Source organism: Tachypleus tridentatus, chromosome 4 (genome assembly GCF_004210375.1).
Source record: "Tachypleus tridentatus isolate NWPU-2018 chromosome 4, ASM421037v1, whole genome shotgun sequence".
NCBI classification, from domain to species: Eukaryota; Metazoa; Arthropoda; class Merostomata; order Xiphosura; family Limulidae; genus Tachypleus; species Tachypleus tridentatus.
This window is the reverse complement of record NC_134828.1, coordinates 118,428,144-118,450,282: the sequence shown is the minus strand read 5'-3', so window position 1 is coordinate 118,450,282 and position 22,139 is coordinate 118,428,144. Positions and strand designations below refer to the sequence as shown.

The 22,139-nt window shown below is 33.5% G+C and overlaps 1 protein-coding gene across 1 annotated transcript in view; it reads right to left on the bottom strand.

Annotated features, from left to right (window-relative positions):
* Positions 1–1,484: 1,484 nt before the first annotated feature.
* Positions 1,485–22,139, bottom strand: part of LOC143249946 (atrial natriuretic peptide receptor 1-like) — a 67,051-nt gene continuing 46,396 nt past the window's right edge. Inside the window, exons 8-12 of the mRNA XM_076500571.1 lie at positions 18,036–18,104; positions 16,871–17,045; positions 13,363–13,461; positions 4,537–4,628; positions 1,485–2,157 (exon numbers count right to left, since the gene is read on the bottom strand). Coding sequence (XP_076356686.1) covers positions 2,068–2,157; positions 4,537–4,628; positions 13,363–13,461; positions 16,871–17,045; positions 18,036–18,104 — 525 coding nt within the window. The 3' untranslated portion in view covers positions 1,485–2,067. The remainder of the gene's footprint in view (positions 2,158–4,536; positions 4,629–13,362; positions 13,462–16,870; positions 17,046–18,035; positions 18,105–22,139) is intronic.

Here is a 22,139-nt window from a genome sequence, read left to right as displayed (position 1 = left end):
TAGACAGTCCCCCAAATAACCACATGATATGTGAGCTCGCACGAAGTTAAAAACAAACAAACGATCTGTGAGAAACTTTGAGTCTTTTAGAGAGACAGAGCTTATATGGGTGATAAAGTAAGTCTGTTATGCTTCCTTTGTGGAAGTTCTCCGAGTATAAACCTTCACCACTGATACTGAAGTTCTCCGAGTATATGCCTTCACCACTGATACTGAAGTTCTCCGAGTATAAACCATCATCAAAGTCTCCGATACTTTTAACTTCTCGGAAGCTATAAAACCACGCCCTGCTGATCGATATAGATACTCCACGTTCTTTCAACTGTAGTGTCGTACAACACACCATTGTACAACACATCATTGTACAACACATCATTGTACAACACATCATTGTACAACACATCAATGTATAACACACCATTGTACGACACATCAATGTACAACACACCATTGTACAACACATCATTGTACCGCACACCATTGTGCAACACATCAATGTACATACACTATTGTACAACACATCCTTGTACAACACATAATTGTAAAAGTGATATACATTCGATTTAATGTTCCCATTTCAACATATCAAAAAGAAACAATTAACATATTTATCCCAAGTAAGCAGTAACAAAAACTGACAAAGAAATGATATATCAAAACGTTTCGTTAATAGCTGATTCTTGAAAAAAAAAAACCTGTTTTACACGTTTTGACCAACTTTGAAAACTGACTTATTTTATTTGAGTTTTTGAAAAGTCTATTGTTGTAGGTCAATATAAGATATAATGAATGCGTTGAGAGCTTTTAGTGCGGTTTTTAATCTAGAGTTCCCACATCTTCCATCTTTCCTACATTTCATTACGACTAATTTATATAGTTCTGTATTTATATAGTTTTCTTTAAATAATGATGGATGAATTATCTCCTATGTCCGATGCATGGGGGATTTTTCATAATATTTTGATTCCTAAATGAAGACAAATTTGACCACAAATAACGAAATAAAATTAATTGTGAGAATGTTTAATATTTATAGTTTTAATTTAGTATCAGAGGTAGCGCTAAAAGCGTAATGAGAACTACGGCTCCCAAAATTTGTCTCAGCCAATCAACTCGTACAACATTGATTCGCCTCAATCCTCTTCACACTCGCGTATCTGATAAAAGCAGACGACGGATCTTTTAGGTACATGCATTTCCTATGGTAGTAACCAGTGTAAATTAGTAATTATTATTAATTTTGCGATTAAGTTTGTAAAATTGTTCATATTTTAATATATATTTACCATTGGTATTTCTTTAAAATGTAAATATTTGGTGATTAAATCGATATGCAAATGAAATAAGAAGAAACTGTGTGAATAAATGTTTTTATTTCTTCTGTGGTTGCATTTACTAAAACATTTATGTATATAGTACTACTGATATTTTATAAGCAACAAAACTGAACAATATTTTTGTCTGACACAAAACGCATATAAAGACATATCATAAAATGATTCTAAATAAGTAATTTTTATATAATTCATTGAGTTTGTGATCCAACAACTATTCAAGCGTTAACCAAAGCATTAATTTGACATCAAAATGTCTTAAAATAACACCTTATAGTAATAACAATTGACTATAACTACATTAATATATATTTTACTCTAAATATTTTTAGATGTTTATCTATCGTGTGGCAGAAAACTATGTGACATTAAGTCTTAAAGTCTAAGCTATAATACTAAAAGCATTACCCTTTAATTAACCAATGTAGTGAAACGAACTCATTGCTAAATTTTCAATAAAACTGCTCAGTAAATATAAATACACGCCAACGTAATTTCATGAATTTAAATTTTTCTTTTGACGAGTTTTATTCCGAGCAACGTCATGTAAAAACTATTAGAAGTTATTTCACTATTAAAATAAATCAAAGATGACCCAAAATCATAAACTATTAAGAAACTAAATTGTCACTTCTAGTTTTTAGTTTTCTAATCTTCACAAATCTAGTAGTTAAGCTCCAGGCTTATTCTAAGTCGTGTTAACATGCATCTGTTGCTACCCGAATAAATAACTTTACTGGGATACCGGTTTCAGGTGAAGTGTAGTTTCGTCATCATCCATATCTTCACCTTCCAACCAGTATGTTCGCATTATCCCTTTACCCTGAAAATATTTCATGTGTATTATATTATATGTACATATTTATCTTCACCAAATATGATAGGGTTAAAAATTTTATGGAGTTATTAAAAATACTTTACAATAAGATTTTTAATCCATAAAGTTCGATTATTCAAGTCTTTAAAATTGTATATTTGTTGGTGCTACTAGAGGGCATCAACTGCATTCTTATTTGCTCTTATTGTTTGGTGTAATGAGTTTTAAAGACATTGATTCATTTAAAAAAACATTGCTTTGTTTTGTATATCAGGTTTCAGTTAAGTTGGGAGTTATTCAAGTAGTACTATCATTAATCTGAGGATAATTATAAGTACTGTTACTGTAAGTTCCAGCAATAAACGTAAGATTAAAGGAGACATGATACAAATGTAAGCCTTAAGTAGTAACTATTATAGTATTCGGATATTATTCAGGTATGTGTAGGTATCCACTCTATTAGTTGAAATCTATAACTAACATAGTGATTTAATGTTTACTTTAGACTTTGACTTAAGTAAAGAATCAGGCACGTCATGGCCAGGTGGCTTGGGTGCTAGACTCGTAATCTGAAGGATACGGATTCGAATCCCCATCGCACCAAACATGCTCCCCTTTCTAGCCGTGGGGGTGTCATAATGTGACAGTCAATCCCACTATTCGTTGGTAAAAGAGTAGCACAAGAATTGGTTTGGGTGGTGATGACTAACTGCCTTTCCTCTAGTCTTACACTGCTAAATTAGGGACGGCTAGCGCAGATAGCCCTCGTGTAGCTTTACGTGAAATTCAGAAACAAAGTTTCCCCTCGGTGGGCTGAGCAGTTAGCCCTTTGTTGCTTTGCTATACTAAAAAAACACACAAAAAACAGAAACAAAGAAATAAATAACTATTAAACAGTCTTATTTCTTGTGAAAATGTTACACTGCCCCTGTTTTGCGGTAGAGAAATAGTAGCATTTAAAGTTGGTACAATTTTTTAAATAGTTTATAAAAACTCGTTGAAAAATGCATTTAAATATTAATCACATAAAGTCTATTTATCTATAAGACGCCACCTACGGGCGAATTCATTAGTGATTCTACAACTGGATTTGTGACTCTGCCACGTTTCGCACACTTAACCTTTTCTTATAGTATGGATGAAACTAGATATTCTAAAATATATATGTAAAAACGGCTGGTTTAGGTTGAGGTTTTTTTTTTAATTTTTTTGTAGAGGAGCGAACAACGTTTCGACCTTCTTCGGTCATTGTTTAGATATTCTAAAGTTAAAAGTTGTAGATAAACTATTGTAAAATTAATCAATCAAACCATTTACTGTAGTTGAACAGTAATGGCAAACAATAATAATAAAATTATTGGCTTATGTCCATTTCATTGTACCAACTGCGAGTAATATTATTTTGCTCCCCGTTAGTGCAGTGGTATGTCTACGGATTTACAACGCTAAAATCAGGGATTCGATTCCCCTCGGTGGGCTCAGCAGATAGTCTGATGTGGCTTTGCTATAAGAAAACACACACACCCATTTCATTGACAAGTAACTGAATAATTATTAGATTGGTTTGTTTTAAATTTCGCGCAAAGCTACATGAGGGCTATCCATGCTAGCCATTTCTAATTTAGCAGCGTAAGACTAGAGGGAAGGCAGCTATTCATCACCACCCACCGCCAACCCTTGGGCTACTCTTTTGCCAACGAATAGTGGGATTGATAGTACATTATAATGCCCCCACAGATGAAAGGGCTAGCATGTTTGGTGTGAAGGGGATTCGAATCCGCGACCTTCACATGACGAGTCGAGTGCCTTAACCTCCTGGCTATGCCAGACCTAGTTATTAGATGCCTTAACCTCCTGGCCATGCCAGACCTATTTATTAGATGCCTTAACCTCCTGGCAATGCCAGACCTAGTTATTAGATGCCTTAACCTCCTGGCCATGCCAGACCTAGTTATTAGATTAATATGATCGCCATTTTATTTCTATCAAACATATCGTAAATCACAACGGACAATTCCGAAAGTAAAACGTCATAGGTTAATATAACTCCTGTATTATTGTGAACATACACGAGAAGAAAATATTTTTTGTTTCCTTTTGAGGTTCGCGCAAAGTTACACGAGGGATAGACAGCCGTTCCTAATTTAAAAGTGTAAGATCAGTGGGAGGGCAGATAGTCATCACCACCAACCGCCAACTTTTAGGTTATTCTTTTACCAAAGAAAAGTTGGATTGAACGTCACATTATAATTCTTCCCCGTCTGAAAGGACGAATGTTTTTGGTATGACGGGGATTCCAACCCGTGTCTCTAAGAGTATGAGTTGAGCGCCCTGTTCACCTGGTCTGAATAAGAAAACAACAAACATTTTTACAACATTACTTACTTTAAGTTCAATGTCTCCTCGAACCGATAGACGAAATTTTCCGAAGGTATCGAGTATTTTTTTAGTTTCATGACTCACATGGATTTTCAGAGCTGAAAATAAAGATAAAATAGCGGAATACATTGCTTAGACCAATCAGTCTTGTGTGTATATATAAACATCTGTTGTAATCCTTTTTATCTGGGGCATTATTGTTCATACAACAGATATGAATTATTTTTTGTTTTGTTTTTCAGGTAAGAACTTTTATCTCATAGCTCCAGAATTTCTCAACCGATTTGAAGTCTAATCACAATTTTGGACCCAGGAAATCAGATATTTTTTATTGATGTCTTTGATCTGTTACATACTATAATTTCTTTCGGACTATTCTCCAATTTATTATATTACCGTATACTACGTATTACGATCTGAAATAGCCGGAAATTTGAATTTGAATTTAGAAGTTAATTTTGAACTAGTGAATGAAATTCATAATATTGACCAACAAGATTAATACACACACTATTTTCTTTCTTAACACTAATATATTTTAATATACAAATAATAATACAATATATAATAACGGTTATTACAAATAGTGTCTACTAATAATCGATTATATTCAACAGTTTTACAAACGTACAGACAATACTTACATTCGGTCTATAACTGAATATTTTACCGACGATCCAGGTCCACGACAAGCAGATTTATTCTGATATTATTACAGCTCGCTTAAGTTAACGTTATCTTTCCTTAGCTGGTCTCAAACCGGTTATAAGCTAACTTTTTCCGGCAAAGTTATTTAATATTCTCGTAAAAGTTAATTCACTGAAGTTGCACGGTTTGTTATGTTCGAAATCTATAAACGCTCCTGCTCAATTTATGTAGGTTTCCGATTAATAAGCGTTAATCACAATTATAGCTTCCTAGCCTTATTGTATGCTGACTGAAGATGACCAATAATAACTGTCTATCAGCGCATAAGTATTATATACCAGCCACACAAAATTCTCGAACGTTTAACAATGTTCGAAAACACGCCAGCATTTTCTTAACACAAACATTGTTGATTCTATAAATTTAAAAAACAGGTGGAACTTGCGCATTACACATTCAATAATATATACGTCATCAAGTTGAAACACAGGTGCGAACTAAAATAAACGTATAATGGTAAATTCGTTAGAAATCACTCCAAAAATTTCTTTGGTTAACTTACTTTACTCCTTCATAACAACATTTTCACTTTGAAGGAAGGCTGGTAGAGACCCTGATAAATAATAAAACTGCCCCATGCTTAGCATTGTTTGCCCCAAAAATATGATTAATAAAGGGAGAGTTTAATTTATTTTATTCTTACCCAAAATAATTTCAAGTACTGCGGCTATTGAGGACTTCCTTTTGTTCCAAACTATAGCTAGTACAGTAGCCTAACAAATAATTTTAAGGTCTATTTGAATATCTTCAATTTTTATAAAACATATCACTTTAAAAATACTAAAGTTGAAGAATAAATACAGAAAAAATACTGCTATTAATTTTACTTTTATTTATCTTATGAAGCAGAGTTTTAAATGTTTTCATAAAACAAAAAATGTTCAATGAGCTTCCTATGCCATGCAATTGTGAGTTGAAACACGACATAAAACGTAGGTGGATATAATGTTAATTTAGCGTGAAGGCAAATAAATGATTCTAAACTGATTAGGAAATACTAAAGTCAAACCACGAGAGAGGAAGGAAACTCTTCAAGATGGTTTTTTAAACAGTAAGTGAAGGATCCTACTAGATAAAAATGCTGTTAGATTTAATGTTAGCTTAATATATAGGAGTGATCGAGAGGTTGAAACTGGGAAGCATATGAGTGCAAGCGATCATTACTCTATTAAGTTCAATTTTTTGTTGCATATGGAGATTAGGAATTGTGATATTGTGGTTACAAGTCCCAAAAAAGTAAATTTGGAAAGGATGCGACAAGAATTATCTGTTGTGAGCCGAACAATTGAGTTATTTGCAGATTCTGATCAAGAATTATCTGTTGCGAGCCGAACAATTGAGTTATTTACAGATTCTGATCAAGAATTATCTGTTGCGAGCAGAACAATTGAGTTATTTACAGATCCTGATCAAGAAGTATCTGTTGCGAGCAGAACAATTGAGTTATTTACAGATTCTGATTAGCTGTGGGAAAGTTTTAAAGTTAAATTTTTAAATATTCATGGAAAACATGTTCTTCATAGAAATGAAATGGTGGCTGCAAAAAACAAACTAGGTTGGCTCACAAAAAATTAAAGAAAAGCACCAATAACATAATAAATTCCAACTGAGTGGTATGATAAAAAGAAGATAAAGAAAGTTGGTGAAACAGGAAGTCAAAACATCAGATGTATAAGAAAAAGTTGACTGAAAATGTAAAAATTAAAAGTAACAATTTCATTAAGGGTGAACAAAATGTTAAAATGGGGATCATTGAGAAATGATAAAGATAGGTTCGTATCTCATTATTATGAGGTTATTAAATTCTACTGTTCTTCAGTTTTTACTGAGAACAATTGTAAGCAGTATGCACTATCTTGAACAGTTGATAAATAGAAATGAGATCAAACGAGATCACTGTGTTAATTATCAGGTGATAAAGAAAAAATAGAAAGTTTAAAGAATGGTTGCTGGTGTAGATCATATTTTCTAAAGGTAGTTGAGGAGGCTAGAAATTGGATATATGAATCACTTACTACTATTTTTTTATGTCTTTGAAAAATTGGCAGGTACCAGACGACAGGGTGTTTGTTTTTCTTATAGCAAAGCCACATCAGGCTATCTGCTGCATCCAACCAGGGAAATTGTGTGTTTTTCTTATAGCAAAGCCACATCGGGCTATCTGATGCTTCTAACCAGGGACATTGAATCCCTAATTTTAGCGTTATAAATCTGTAGACTTACTGCTGTCCTAGAGGACTGGAAGTTAGCTAATGTAACTTCTCTTTTGAAGAGAGGTGATAAGAATTGTCCTAATAATTATCGACCTATTAGTCTTACATCAGTTATGAGAAAAGTTTTGGAAAATTTGTTAAAAAGATGGTTTGCAAAGTCATCTAACAAAGTTTCTAATTTTATTGGATAGTCAAGATGGTTTTACTGAGATAAAATCTTGCTTACAAATCTTTCTACATCCTATGAAACAGTTACTGCTTATGTAGATGAGGGTAAGGTTGTAGATCTGGTGTATCTGTATTTTCAGAAATCATTTGAAAAGGTGCTACATAAAAGGCTTGTAAAAATTATCTTTGTAGACATGGGAGGAATAAGTTAGTAAGTTAGATAGAAGGATAGAAGACAGCAGAGGGTTGTTACAAATAGTGTCCAGTCAAAATGGATTAATGTTGCAAGTGGTGTGCCTTAGCACTCAGCCTTAGGACCTTTGCTCTACAAGAAGGAATGAACAATAAGTTACTTAAATTTACAGATGACATTAAAATCTTGGGTTTTGGTAGCTATAAAGAGGATGATGCTACTTTACAAAAATATTTAGATGATTTTGTGAGTTGGTCAAATAAATATCAGATGGATTTCAATTATAATAAATAACAGATAATGTATATGGGCTGACACAATTTGAATTATGTGTGTAATTTGCATGGGAACAACCTTCACAGTGTCATAAAAAATAAGGGAATCTTGGTGTAATGGTTGATCAGTTTCTTAAGCCATCCAAGAAGTTTGCTGTTCCTAGTGGTAGGGCAAAAAGAATTTTAGGTTGAATTTACAGAAACTCTGAAAAAAAACGTCTAAAAAGGTTATAATTTCATTGTATAGGTCACTGGTCAGGCCACATTTAAAGTATTATGTTCAGTCTTGGGCTCCTTATCTTTGTAAAGACATTTTCTTCTTAGAAAACGTTCAGAGAAGGGTTACTAAAATGGTTCCTCGATAGATTGTCATATGAGAAAAGGTTGAAATCTCTCATACTGTTTTATCTTAAAACAGGAAAAACGTTGATTCGTCAACATTATCAGTTAATTTTACAATCTTAAACACTTCAACTTTAACTGTTCATTATCCGATAGAAAATAATTTTAGGGATTTTAATATATTTTCATATGACAACTATTAAAGTCAAACAAATAACAACAATAATATTATTTCCATTGATAACTCTTCATATGACAACCCCTAAAGTGAAACAAACAACAACAATAATATAATTTCCACTAATAACTCTTCATATGACAACCTCTAAAGTCAAACAAACAACAACAATAACATAATTTTCACTAATAACTCTTCATTGAATTTTATATTTGATTTCATGTTACATTTGTGAATTCTGACTAATTTGTTTATGTTTGTTTCTCATCACTTTGTCAAGGTGTACTTGTTATTCAAAAGAATAATTGTTTATTTGCTTGGTTTCGAGCAAAGCCTCATTGGACTATGTGCTGTTTGCACCCGTATGGAAGCGAACCTCGGATGTTTGCGTCATGAGTTCGTGAACTTCCCGCTTGTGTCTGGATATGAATATAATAACGTTTCATTACAAAAAACAGACAGACTTTGATAATCATACTGAGGAGAAAGTCGTTATTTGGGAAAAACAGACAGGCTTTGATAATCATACTGAGGGTCACAGTCGTTATTTACAAAAAACAGACAGGCTTTGATAATCATACTGAGGAGAAAGTCACAGTCGTTATTTACAAAAAACAGACAGACTTTGATAATCATACTGAGGGTCACAGTCGTTATTTACAAAAAACAGACAGGCTTTGATAATCATACTGAGGATCACAGTCGTTATTTACAAAAAACAGACAGGCTTTGATAATCATACTGAGGGTCACAGTCGTTATTTACAAAAAACAGACAGACTTTGATAATCATACTGAGGGTCACAGTCGTTATTTACAAAAAACAGACAGACTTTGATAATCATACTGAGGGTCACAGTCGTTATTTACAAAAAACAGACAGGCTTTGATAATCATACTGAGGGTCACAGTCGTTATTTGGGAAAAGAAGAATGATACAAAAATCCGTTTGTTACAGAAAAATGTTTATTATTCAAATATAATTTCAAAGCTTTAATACGGACTACTTTCGCTGTGTGCTTCCTGGGGATTGAACAAGAAGTCCTCGAGTTTACAGCTGGATCAGATCATCAGAAAACATTACTACTAGTAATTAGCTTGTGTTCTTATAATTTTAAGCATGTGGATAAGCAATATACTGAAATCAGAAAACATTTTATTTTATATTTGAATTCATTGAATAAGATTCAATGTGGCCTTACTTAAGTTATATGACCATCATAATAAGGTAACGAAGGATATCCCAACTGTTTTTAAATTATTCACTTTGGATATACCTCTGAAGTTTTTAATGGTAATTCTATAGGTCTGATATGACTTGTACTTGGTGTTTAGGCTTTTCTATTTCAAAACGATTCTATAATATTGAGGTTTGGACTCCGGTAGGGGGGGACTCTATGAGTAACAGTATTTAACTATGTCCCTAACAAGATGTTGTTTTACTGTATCGGTCACGTGTTTCAGATTATTATTAGTTGAAAAATTAAATACTGACCAAACAAACGTCTTACACATGACATGAGCTGATGGATTAAACCACGTTTGTAGCTTATCACTTAGCGTTTAGTATGTTCTCGTAAGATATTTTACTGACGAAGTTGAAAGCAGCTCGATCTGCAACAGGTTTAACTGATGGTTGTAGGCTTTGTTTCTTAAGTCTCTTATAAGCTGCTTATTATTGGACAAAGATTTCGAGATTGGACATAATCTAAACTTGATGTACACAGTCAAATTTTATTAGTTTTGTTCCTGTGACGATACAGTAAAACTGTGACGTAGTATATTTATTCTGAAATGACAACAAAGACTGGGTAAGTTAATTGTTTGTTTATTTTTGAATTTCTTGCAAAGCTACACGAGGCTATCTGCGCTAGCTGCCCCTAATTTGTTTTGCAGTGTAAGACTAGAGGGAAGGTAGCTAGCCATCACCACCCACCACCAATTCTGGGGCTACTCTTTTACCAACCAATAGTGGGATTGCCCGACATATTATAACGCTCCCACGGCTGAAAGGGCGAGCATGTTTTGTGCGACGGGGATTCGAAACTGCGACCCTCAGATTACGGGTTGAGCACCTTAACCATGTTGCCATGCCGGGTCACGGGTTACTGACATTACATTATATTAATGTACTACACATTAGTTATATTGAGTTTTCTTCTTTAATTACAGTATTAGAACACAAACATTACATTATATTAGAGTGTACTACACATTAGTTGTATTGAGTTTTCTCCTTTAATTATAGTATTAGAACACAAACATTACATTATATTAGAGTGTACTACACATTAGTTGTATTGAGTTTTCTTCTTTAATTATAGTATTAGAACACAAACATTACATTATATTAGAGTGTACTACACATTAGTTGTATAGAGTTTTCTTCTTTAATTATAGTATTAGAACACTAACATTACATTATATTAGAGTGTACTACACATTAGTTGTATTGAGTTTTCTTCTTTAATTATAGTATTAGAACACTAACATTACATTATATTAGAGTGTACTACACATTAGTTATATTGAGTTTTCTTCTTTAATTATAGTATTAGAACACTAACATTACATTATATTAGAGTGTACTACACATTAGTTGTATTGAGTTTTCTTCTTTAATTATAGTATTAGAACACTAATATTACATTATATTAGAGTGTACTACACATTAGTTATATTGAGTTTTCTTCTTTAATTATAGTATTAGAACACTAACATTACATTATATTAGAGTGTACTACACATTAGTTGTATTGAGTTTTCTTCTTTAATTATAGTATTAGAACACTAACATTACATTATATTAGAGTGTACTACACATTAGTTGTATTGAGTTTTCTTCTTTAATTATAGTATTAGAACACTAACATTACATTATATTAGAGTGTACTACACATTAGTTGTATTGAGTTTTCTTCTTTAATTACAGTATTAGAACACAAACATTACATTATATTAGAGTGTACTACACATTAGTTGTATTGAGTTTTCTTCTTTAATTACAGTATTAAAACACTAACATTACATTATATTAGAGTGTACTACACATTAGTTGTATTGAGTTTTCTTCTTTAATTATAGTATTAGAACACTAACATTAGATTATATTAGAGTGTACTACACATTAGTTGTATTGAGATTTCTTCTTTAATTATAGTATTAAAACACTAACATTACATTATATTAGAGTGTACTACACATTAGTTGTATTGAGTTTTCTTCTTTAATAACAGTATTAGAACACAAACATTACATTATATTAGAGTGTACTACACATTAGTTGTATTGAGTTTTCTTCTTTAATTATAGTATTAGAACACTAACATTACATTATATTAGAGTGTACTACACATTAGTTGTATTGAGTTTTCTTCTTTAATTATAGTATTAGAACACAAACATTACATTATATTAGAGTGTACTACACATTAGTTGTATGGAGTTTCTCGTGCATCCACTCCTTGGTTCGTCACATTTAGAGGAGCAGATGTCATGAATAATATAATTAAAAGTAATATAACCGTATGCTTTAAAGTAAACAAGAAGATAATTGTAATTCTCTAAACTATCATTGAACACATTAATCTAATAAAAAAATCATATTATACACTATTCCATTTCGTGTGGCACTTCATTGGCACAGCGGTATATCTTTGGACTTACAACACTAAAAACTGGGTAGCCCTTGTGTAGCTCTCGTAGCTCTCTGCTTTACTTCACACAAACAGTTAATCGTTTTCTGTGGTACTAAGTTTTAATATGATATTTTCACGTTACAGCCATCATTGTAAAACATGAACATATTACAGTAAAAATATTGTTATTCATCGACATAAAAGTTGTTTTTCTCCTCATTTTAAGCCATCCTATAAACTTTGTCTTTTGTTTTCACCATCATATAGAAACATCACATCATACAGAACCTGGCACGTCTTGGTTAATAGGGCGCTCCTGTGGGTTGTGAGTTGAAATCCCATTACCGAACGCGCTCACCCATTAAGTCATAGAGTTGTTACAATAAAACCCACTCCTCCTTGGTAGCCGAAGAAGTAGCGGATAGTGTTTTGACTACCTGTACCCTCTCACTTCAAAATTAGGGATAGTTAGTGCAGGTAGCTCTCGAGCAACTTCGCGCGAAATTCAACAACAAATAATCAAAAATGCATTATAGCAACATGTCATTAATTTTGTCATATGTTAAAGATGTTTCTTTTTAAACACTTTATTTTCATATTAAATCAGCAATGTTAAAATGTTATATCTTCCATATCACCAAATCAGCAATGTTAAAATGTTATATCTTCCATATCACCATATTAGCCTACAGTTCAGTATATTTGGTCTATGTATAATACACTTAGAACCTTCACAATTAGATTCCATTTAGACAGTAAACAATATAACATTATACCGTTATCACTATCCTACAGTTGATCTATATTAAAAATAAATGTTTATCTTAACAGTTGTCCAAACGGTCGACGATATAACACACGCCAGTATCTCCCATGTCATATAATGATCTATATTTAACAGAATTTATATATTTACCGTTACATTCTATTCAAACAAAAAAAATATAATATTAGTTTAATCTGCCCGCTGTCTTCGTTCTTATGTTGCTAATCTATAATATGACACAATTATCTTCACTATTATATTCCATTCAAACTGTCAACAATATAACATTGCCTTAACTTACAACACTGCTACCTATTTCTAAATATAAGACCATATACAATGTATTTCTTACCTTCACCGTTAGACTCCATCCTTGATGCAGTGTTAACGGTGTCACCAAATAAACAATATCGAGGCATTTTAAGTCCAACCACGCCCGCCACACATGGACCTGAGAAACGAGTGAGAACGAAATTGAAACAGGTTTTCAGCTGTCTCCATCAGAACATTTTATATTGAGCTTTAGATGGCTTTATGGCAAGTATAAATATAACACTGCATGTGAGAGGTTAACATTGTTAGTATAAAACAGGGGTCACCAGACTTTTTTTCCACAGGGGGCTACATTACTTGGGGAATGAGAAGTGCGGGCCACATGATCATTATGTTCAATACTCATAAGCTAGAACGTAAGCTCTCTGTAAAAAACTTAACACTAAGTTTAGAATGCCACATTAGTCACGTGGGAGTAGCATGCAATACACACATATAATAAAAAACAAACAGAAATACAACAAACATTTTTATTTACCAAAAGGTTATCAAAGAAGGTGACATTAGCAAAAACAGTTGTCACATCGCACACAGTAAGTACATATCTGAATTTCAATAAGCTGCAAAAAAGTTAGTGAGATTTATGAAATTGGTGTTTGACTTTCAAAATATCTTCAATGTTCGGTTTTAAATTGCTGCATCCAATCATTAGAATTCCTTTCAAATGCTCATCAGTCAACCTTGATCGATGTACCGACTTCACATACTTCATTTTTGAAAATGCTTGTTGACAGACATAAGTTGTCCCGAACACTGCTTCCATACCAGATGCGAACTGCTTCAGCTTTGGAAAATCATTTTCAGGTATGCAGCTGTAAAATTCAATAAGTGGCCCCTCTCTGTGTTTTGTTTTCAACAAGTCATTTCCTTGCAAATCAGTGACCTCCAGCTGAAGTTCCACTGGCACGTCATCAATGACACAATCAAAAGGATTCTGAAAAAAAGAGAATGTCACTTTCGATTCTGCCGAGATCCTAAAATCTCTCTGAAAATATTTATTTAAATCACCAATAATCTTTTTTTGAAACTTCAGGTTGACATCTTCTGTGATTCCAGCAAGAAACTCATTGAAACACTGAAAATGAGAGAGGTTTCCTCCTTCCAAATGTGCTTTAAACAATAACAGCTTTCTCCAAAATCACTTAATGAGTCTATAGAGATCACAGTCAAGGTTATTCTTCCCCTGAAGTTTTAAGATCAATTCATTCATGACAACTTTGACAACCAGGTTGGATCCGACAGAAGTGGATCGGCTCTATATTTCTCGATAAGAAATATATCTATTTCTCTTCTCAGTTTATAAAAACGAGAAAAGACTTTACCGCAGCTGAGCCACCTCACCGCCGTGTGATAAGGCAAGTCACAGAAATCCGAATCAATTTCTTCAAGAAATGCCTTGAACTAGCGATAATTAAGTGCATGACTCCAAATTAAGTTCAATGGTTTCAATACGCAAGAAATATCTAAGTCTTGTCCACAGAGTGCTTGCTGATGTATGATACAGTATATGAACAGAGCGCTTGGGAGTTGAAGATCTTCCAACTGTTTCCTGATCAGCCCCACCAGATCCTTCTTTACTCCAGCCATGTGTTTTCCTCCGTCAACTGTTACACCTCTAAGTTGATTCCACTGAAGGTTATAGTCTTGCAAAGTTTTATGCACTTCCATGAAAATGTCTTCTCCAGTTGTTCTTCCGTGCATGCTGCAAACTGATGCCAACTCTTCCGTGATCTGAAAGTCCAAATTAACTTCACGAATGAACACGAGAAGTTGTGACGTTCTCGAGAGATCAGTAGACTCATCCAGTGCCAGAGAATACCATAGAAAGTTTCTAGCTTTTTGGCATATCTGTAATGCGATATTCTCTCCAAGTTCTTCTGCTCTCCGTACAACTGAAGTTGCTGAAAGGCTGATACTTTAAAAGAAATTGCCTTTTCAAGACACAGCTCATTTGCTGCTTCCATCATACACTCTTTGATGAAGTTGCCGTCAGTAAAGGTTTTCCTCGCTCTGCTATCCTATGCACTATTTTGTAACTTGTACAAGTGACAGATTCATTTTCAGCAAACTTTCTCGTGAAGAGATTCTTTTGAGATTCAAAAGCACGTTTCATGGATTCAAATTTCTCAGAACGGAACTTTCCTGAAAATTTCAAATATGTTGATAGATATTTTGTTTCATAGTGACGCTGAAGATTGTACTCTTTGAAAACGGCAACATTTTCGGTGCATATCACACAAGCAGCTTTCTGGTTTACACAAAGAAGTACTTTTCTCCCCATTCTTCACGACACTCAGAGTCCATTTTTCTTCTTTTAAAAGCAGCCATAACTATGGGTGAAAAAAACAGGATCTGAAAATGAAAAACACAGAACGCTGTGAGAAAAGTATTGTACTGGTCCAAGAATGCACAAACAAAATATATTGAAACGTACGTTTGCCACGACACTTACCTAAGAACGAGTTACGAAAAGCGCATAACCCGACTACCAAGAGAAATGAGCTTGCTGAAGCGGTAACCCAAGGCCGCTGAATTTACAAGACGAGTCGATAGGACGAGGGTTAAGTCTGTACTTGTTTCCGAAATCCTAATACTTTCATAGATACGTGCCTCGATATGAATAAACGGGCAGCAAGGACGAAAGAAGAATTTTCCTATTGGTTAAAAATGCGCGTGGCAGCCTTGTTTCTTTTTATCATAACGTCTTGTGTTTGCCAGCTTAAAGCGACCATCGATGTGATTTATTTTGTTATGACAGATGAAATGTCACTTGTTTATTTCCAAGCGGCTAGCTGCTGGCGGACCGGACAAAATGACCTCGAGGGCCGTAGTTTGGTGACCCCTGGTATAAAGTAAATACAATGTGATAATATGATTGTTTTCAGGCAAACAAATCCATCCTGATAAAGTTAAAACTTTTTAAAATTAGTTTATTATCCTACGGTGTTTAATTCCCCAAATATCTTTTTATCGAAATTAGCTTACAACAACTATGACATGAAAACTACATCAAACTTACGAAGGGTTACAGTACTAAAATATCTTACAACAACTATGACATGAAAACTACATCAAATTTACGAAGGGTTACAGTACTAAAATATCTTACAACAACTATGACGTGAAAACTACATCAAACTTACGAAGGGTTACAGTACTAAAATATCTTACAACAACTATGACGTGAAAATTATATAAAACTTACGAAGGGTTACAGTACTAAATATCTTACAACAACTATGACATGAAAACTACATCAAACTTACGAAGGGTTACAGCACTAAAATTTCTTACAACAACTATGACATGAAAACTACATCAAACTTACGAAGGGTTAGAGTACTAAAATATCTTACAACAACTATGACATGAAAACTACATCAAACTTACGAAGGGTTATAGTGCTAAAATAGCTTGAGATAATGCTGTTTTTTACCGTGTTTACAATGTGTAATTACACAAGAAGTATACACCATAATTTTATGTAGCAGAGAACAACTGAAATATTATATCATCAAATATCATACCAGAATGTATTCCGATTCGTAATTTCAATTTTCTCTCAGGTCGGTGTCGAATTTTGAAATTTCCTATCCCGGCGAGCAAAGCTAGAGACAAACGAGATATTTCTCGTGCATGTTCATTGCCATTTTGGATTGGCAAACCAGAAACCACCATGTAAGCATCACCAATAGTTTCCACCTGTGACGAGAAAGGTACTGACAATAATTAACCCTAATTCACGAGATTTAGAAAAAAACATATATATTAAAACGCTGCAAATTTAAATTAACGATGAAAAAATAAAATAAAAATAAATCAAATGGTTAGACTAATAACAAAGTATGTTACTAGGAGTAAAGTTTTGTATGTATGTTTTGAACTTCATGTATGTTTAGACAAACATGTTAAAAGTGTGAGAAATATTTAGTCATACGTGCCTTACAATAATAAATAAATACTTTACATGGTAAATGAAACATGAAATATCTACAGTCATGCGTGTCTAACAATAATAAATAAATACTTTACATGGTAAATAAAACACGAAATATTTACAGTTATACGTGCCTTACAATAATAAATAAATAAATACTTTACATGGTAAATAAAACATGAAATATTTACAGTCATACGTGCCTTACAATAATAAATAAATAAATACTTTACATGGTAAATAAAACATGAAATATTTACAGTCATACATGCCTTACAATAATTAATAAATAAATACTTTACATGGTAAATAAAACATGAAATATTCACAGTCATACGTGCCTTACAATAATAAATAAATAAATACTTTACATGGTAAATAAAACATGAAATATTTACAGTCATACGTGCCTTACAATAATAAATAAATAAATACTTTACATGGTAAATAAAACATGAAATATTTACAGTCATACGTGCCTTACAATAATAAATAAATAAATACTTTACATGGTAAATAAAACATGAAATATTTACAGTCATACGTGCCTTACAATAATAAATAAATAAATACTTTACATGGTAAATAAAACATGAAATAAACTGTCTTCTTTACAAATTATTGTAAAAATATACTTTCACTTAAGTATTACTAAATACCAATACGAAATTTATGAACGGACATATAGGGTAATTATGGAAACGTAGTGAAATTGAAAGCCAAAAACCTACATAAAAATAGTTTGAAAATATTACCTTGTACACGTCATAGTTTTCAATAGTGGAGTCAAAATAAGTGTAGAGGTCGTTCAGAAGGTCAACTACCTGTTTAAAGGCAACAATACTTTCAATTACAATTAGACATTACATGTTTAGTTAGATTTTATCGAAATTGCAGCCTAATAGTGTATCTTACTTCAAACATATATATTCCAAATGAAACTCGTATCTTCACTGGCTCGTGCTGAATCAAATATCAGTTGCGAGTCTGTTAATATTAATTTATCACCACAAATATTCGTATGTTATTTATTGTCAAAAATACAGTTGGAAAACCTGGTCATAATTTCGTTTGAATATGTTTAGTCTTTCATTCATCCATGTGGCTCATTTCATTGCTTTGGGTGCTTATAACTAATCAAATCGGGGTTACGATACCAACATCAGGCATCTCACAGATAGCCCATTGTGTAGCTTTATGTTTAAACACAAACACATTTAGGTGATACTAAAATGTGTGTACATCATAGCTGTGGTCCACAGAGGTATCACCATCGCTGTTTTAACTTTCGTTTGTTTGCAATTAGCGTCAGTTATTATAAATAACGCCTTTAAACTAATGAAGTACAAAATACCATTACCTACCGTTTTGGGGGCAAATATAATCGTAATTAAACACGTTCCACCAATCAAAACTAGTAAGGTTGTAATCTAAATCTAAGATACTCTTTTCGAAAACAACAAAAACGTGCGTAAATACAAATGATTTAGCAAGAATTTTTGTTTCAGTGAGTCATTAAAACGGTGATAATGATGGTGGTATTTGTGTAGACCGTAAGCTAAAATACCACCCAAATTTCTCGTCTTTGTTAACCTGACGATGACCTAATAAGGTCGAAACTTTGTTCTGTATTTTATTTAGATCAAAGTGTTATTATCTATACCAACCGTCTTGAGAATACATTTTTAATTTAAAGGGATTTCTCGTTATCACAAATGTCTAAAATATATTTTTAAATTTATAATTTGTCAGCTAGAGGGCCCAGAATGCCTAGAATGATCAGGGTTGCCACTTGGTATTTTTCAAAGCCAACATTAGGCAGTGTTAAACAAAGCTATTTGGTTCCTAAAATAAGGATTTTGTACTGAAGCAAAAACTTGGTATTAATTTAGTCTTAACCTCGAAATTCTGAGACTAAATACATGAAAATACATTATACTGGGCCTTTTGACGTCATCAATCACATACTCTATCATCTTTTTCGCATTTCGTATCACGTTTGCGCATACGGTTGGTATAGAAAAAAACAACAAAAAACCATCAACTGGCGCTGTGTAAAGTTAAGTTTGATGTGCAACTCGACAGCGTATAGGCCTTATCTCGTGCGCATTATTACGTTAAATATACCAACAAATATATGAAAATACCGAGGTGGAAAGATTACGAAGCTAAAAGAAAGTATCATCCCAAGTGGGCTGAGTAAGAATACGGATGGTAATGAGCAGACATATTGTAATGTACGTAAGAAAAATCTGGGTCCCAGAAAGGCCACCTTAAAAACACACAGTGAGACACAAGAACATAAGATTAGCAGACATATTGTAATGTATGTAAGAAAAATCTGGATCCCAGAAAGGCCACCTTAAAGACACACAGTGAGACACAAGAACATAAGATTAGCAGACATATTGTAATGTACGTAAGAAAAATCTGGGTCCCAGAAAGGCCACCTTAAAAACGCACAGTGAGACACAAAAACATAAGATTAGCAGACATATTGTAATGTATGTAAGAAAAATCTGGGTCCCAGAAAGGGCACCTTAAAGACACACAGTGAGACACAAGAACATAAGATTAGCAGACATATTGTAATGTATGTAAGAAAAATCTGGATCCCAGAAAGGCCACCTTAAAGACACACAGTGAGACACAAGAACATAAGATTAGCAGACATATTGTAATGTATGTAAGAAAAATCTGGGTCCCAGAAAGGCCACCTTAAAGACACACAGTGAGACACAAGAACATAAGATTAGCAGACATATTGTAATGTATGTAAGAAAAATCTGGATCCCAGAAAGGCCACCTTAAAGACACACAGTGAGACACAAGAACATAAGATTAGCAGACATATTGTAATGTACGTAAGAAAAATCTAAGTCCCAGAAAGGCCACCTTAAAAACGCACAGTGAGACACAAAAACATAAGATTATCAGACATATTGTAATGTATGTAAGAAAATTCTGGGTCCCAGAAAGGGCACCTTAAAGACACACAGTGAGACACAAGAACATAAGATTAGCAGACATATTGTAATGTATGTAAGAAAAATCTGGATCCCAGAAAGGCCACCTTAAAGACACACAGTGAGACACAAGAACATAAGATTAGCAGACATATTGTAATGTATGTAAGAAAAATCTGGGTCCCAGAAAGGCCACCTTAAAGACACACAGTGAGACACAAGAACATAAGATTAGCAGACATATTGTAATGTATGTAAGAAAAATCTGGGTTCCTAGAAAGGCCACCTTAAAGACACACAGTGAGACACAGAAACATAAGATTAGCAGACATATTGTAATGTATGTAAGAAAAATCTGGGTCCCAGAAAGGCCACCTTAAAGACACACAGTGAGACACAAGAACATAAGATTAGCAGACATATTGTAATGTACGTAAGAAAAATCTGGGTCCCAGAAAGGCCACTTTAAAGACACACAGTGAGACACAAGAACATAAGATTAGCAGACATATTGTAATGTATGTAAGATTAGCAGACATATTGTAATGTATGTAAGAAAATCTGGGTTCCTAGAAAGGCCACCTTAAAGACACACAGTGAGACACAAAAACATAAGATTAGCAGACATATTGTAATGTATGTAAGAAAAATCTGGGTCCCAGAAAGGCCACCTTAAAGACACACAGTGAGACACAAGAACATAAGATTAGCAGACATATTGTAATGTACGTAAGAAAAATCTGGGTCCCAGAAAGGCCACCTTAAAAACGCACAGTGAGACACAAGAACATAAGATTAGCAGACATATTGTAATGTATGTAAGAAAAATCTGGGTCCCAGAAAGGCCACCTTAAAGACACACAGTGAGACACAAGAACATAAGATTAGCAGACATATTGTAATGTATGTAAGGAAAATCTGGGTCCCAGAAAGGCCACCTTAAAGACACACAGTGAGACACAAAAACATAAGATTAGCAGACATATTGTAATGTATGTAAGAAAAATCTGGGTCCCAGAAAGGCCACCTTAAAGATACACAGTGAGACACAAGAACCTAAGATTAGAAGTACCATTCTTTCCTCGTGCAGTACTATAAATTTTCCAAAAACAACATCAAAAGCTTCTAAGGAATTTATAAAGTGTGAAATAGAACTCACGGTTACGGTGTGTTGTCACTGCTCTGTTAGTGGTATTGATAACATTAGTGATGTCATCAAGAAGCATGGTAAGGGAAGTGTTCAATGCTCATTCAAAACGTGATTGATCCTTGTTTAGAAAACGAAGTAATGAACAAAATAAGAAACAAGAAATACTGTCTGCTTGCTGATGAGTCTACTGACATTTCCAGTGATAAAAACGTACGTTTGTGCAAGATATTATGACGAAGACGATGGGATATTGAAAACATCATTTTTGGGACTTGTTCCTGTCGTCGACACAACTGGAAAAGTTCTTTACAAAGCATTGTTATCTTAGCTTTACAAAAGAGAGTTGAGTCTGTCTAATTGTATTGTTTTTGCCAGTGATGGACTAATAACATGGTAGGGGAAAATAATTCATTGTGGTCGAGACTTCGAGATGCGTCACCAGATTGCGCTAAGATACCATGCATCTGCCACAGTTTTGCGCTTTGCATCAGAACGGCTTTGAGAAACTGCCTTTAAATTTAGGTTTTCTTTGGAGGGAAATTCCTGCACAGTTCAGGGAAGGTACCCTTAGGCATTCAAATTTTAAAGATTTATTCGGAATTATGAATTTTCTTTTTGCGATACCACTCGTTTTTTGAGTTTTAACAAGTAAATGCACTTTTCAGGCAACAAATGCCAATCCTGAAAAGCTAATAAATAATCTTGACGTTCTCTACAGATCTCTTCAAAGCAGGGTGTGTGAT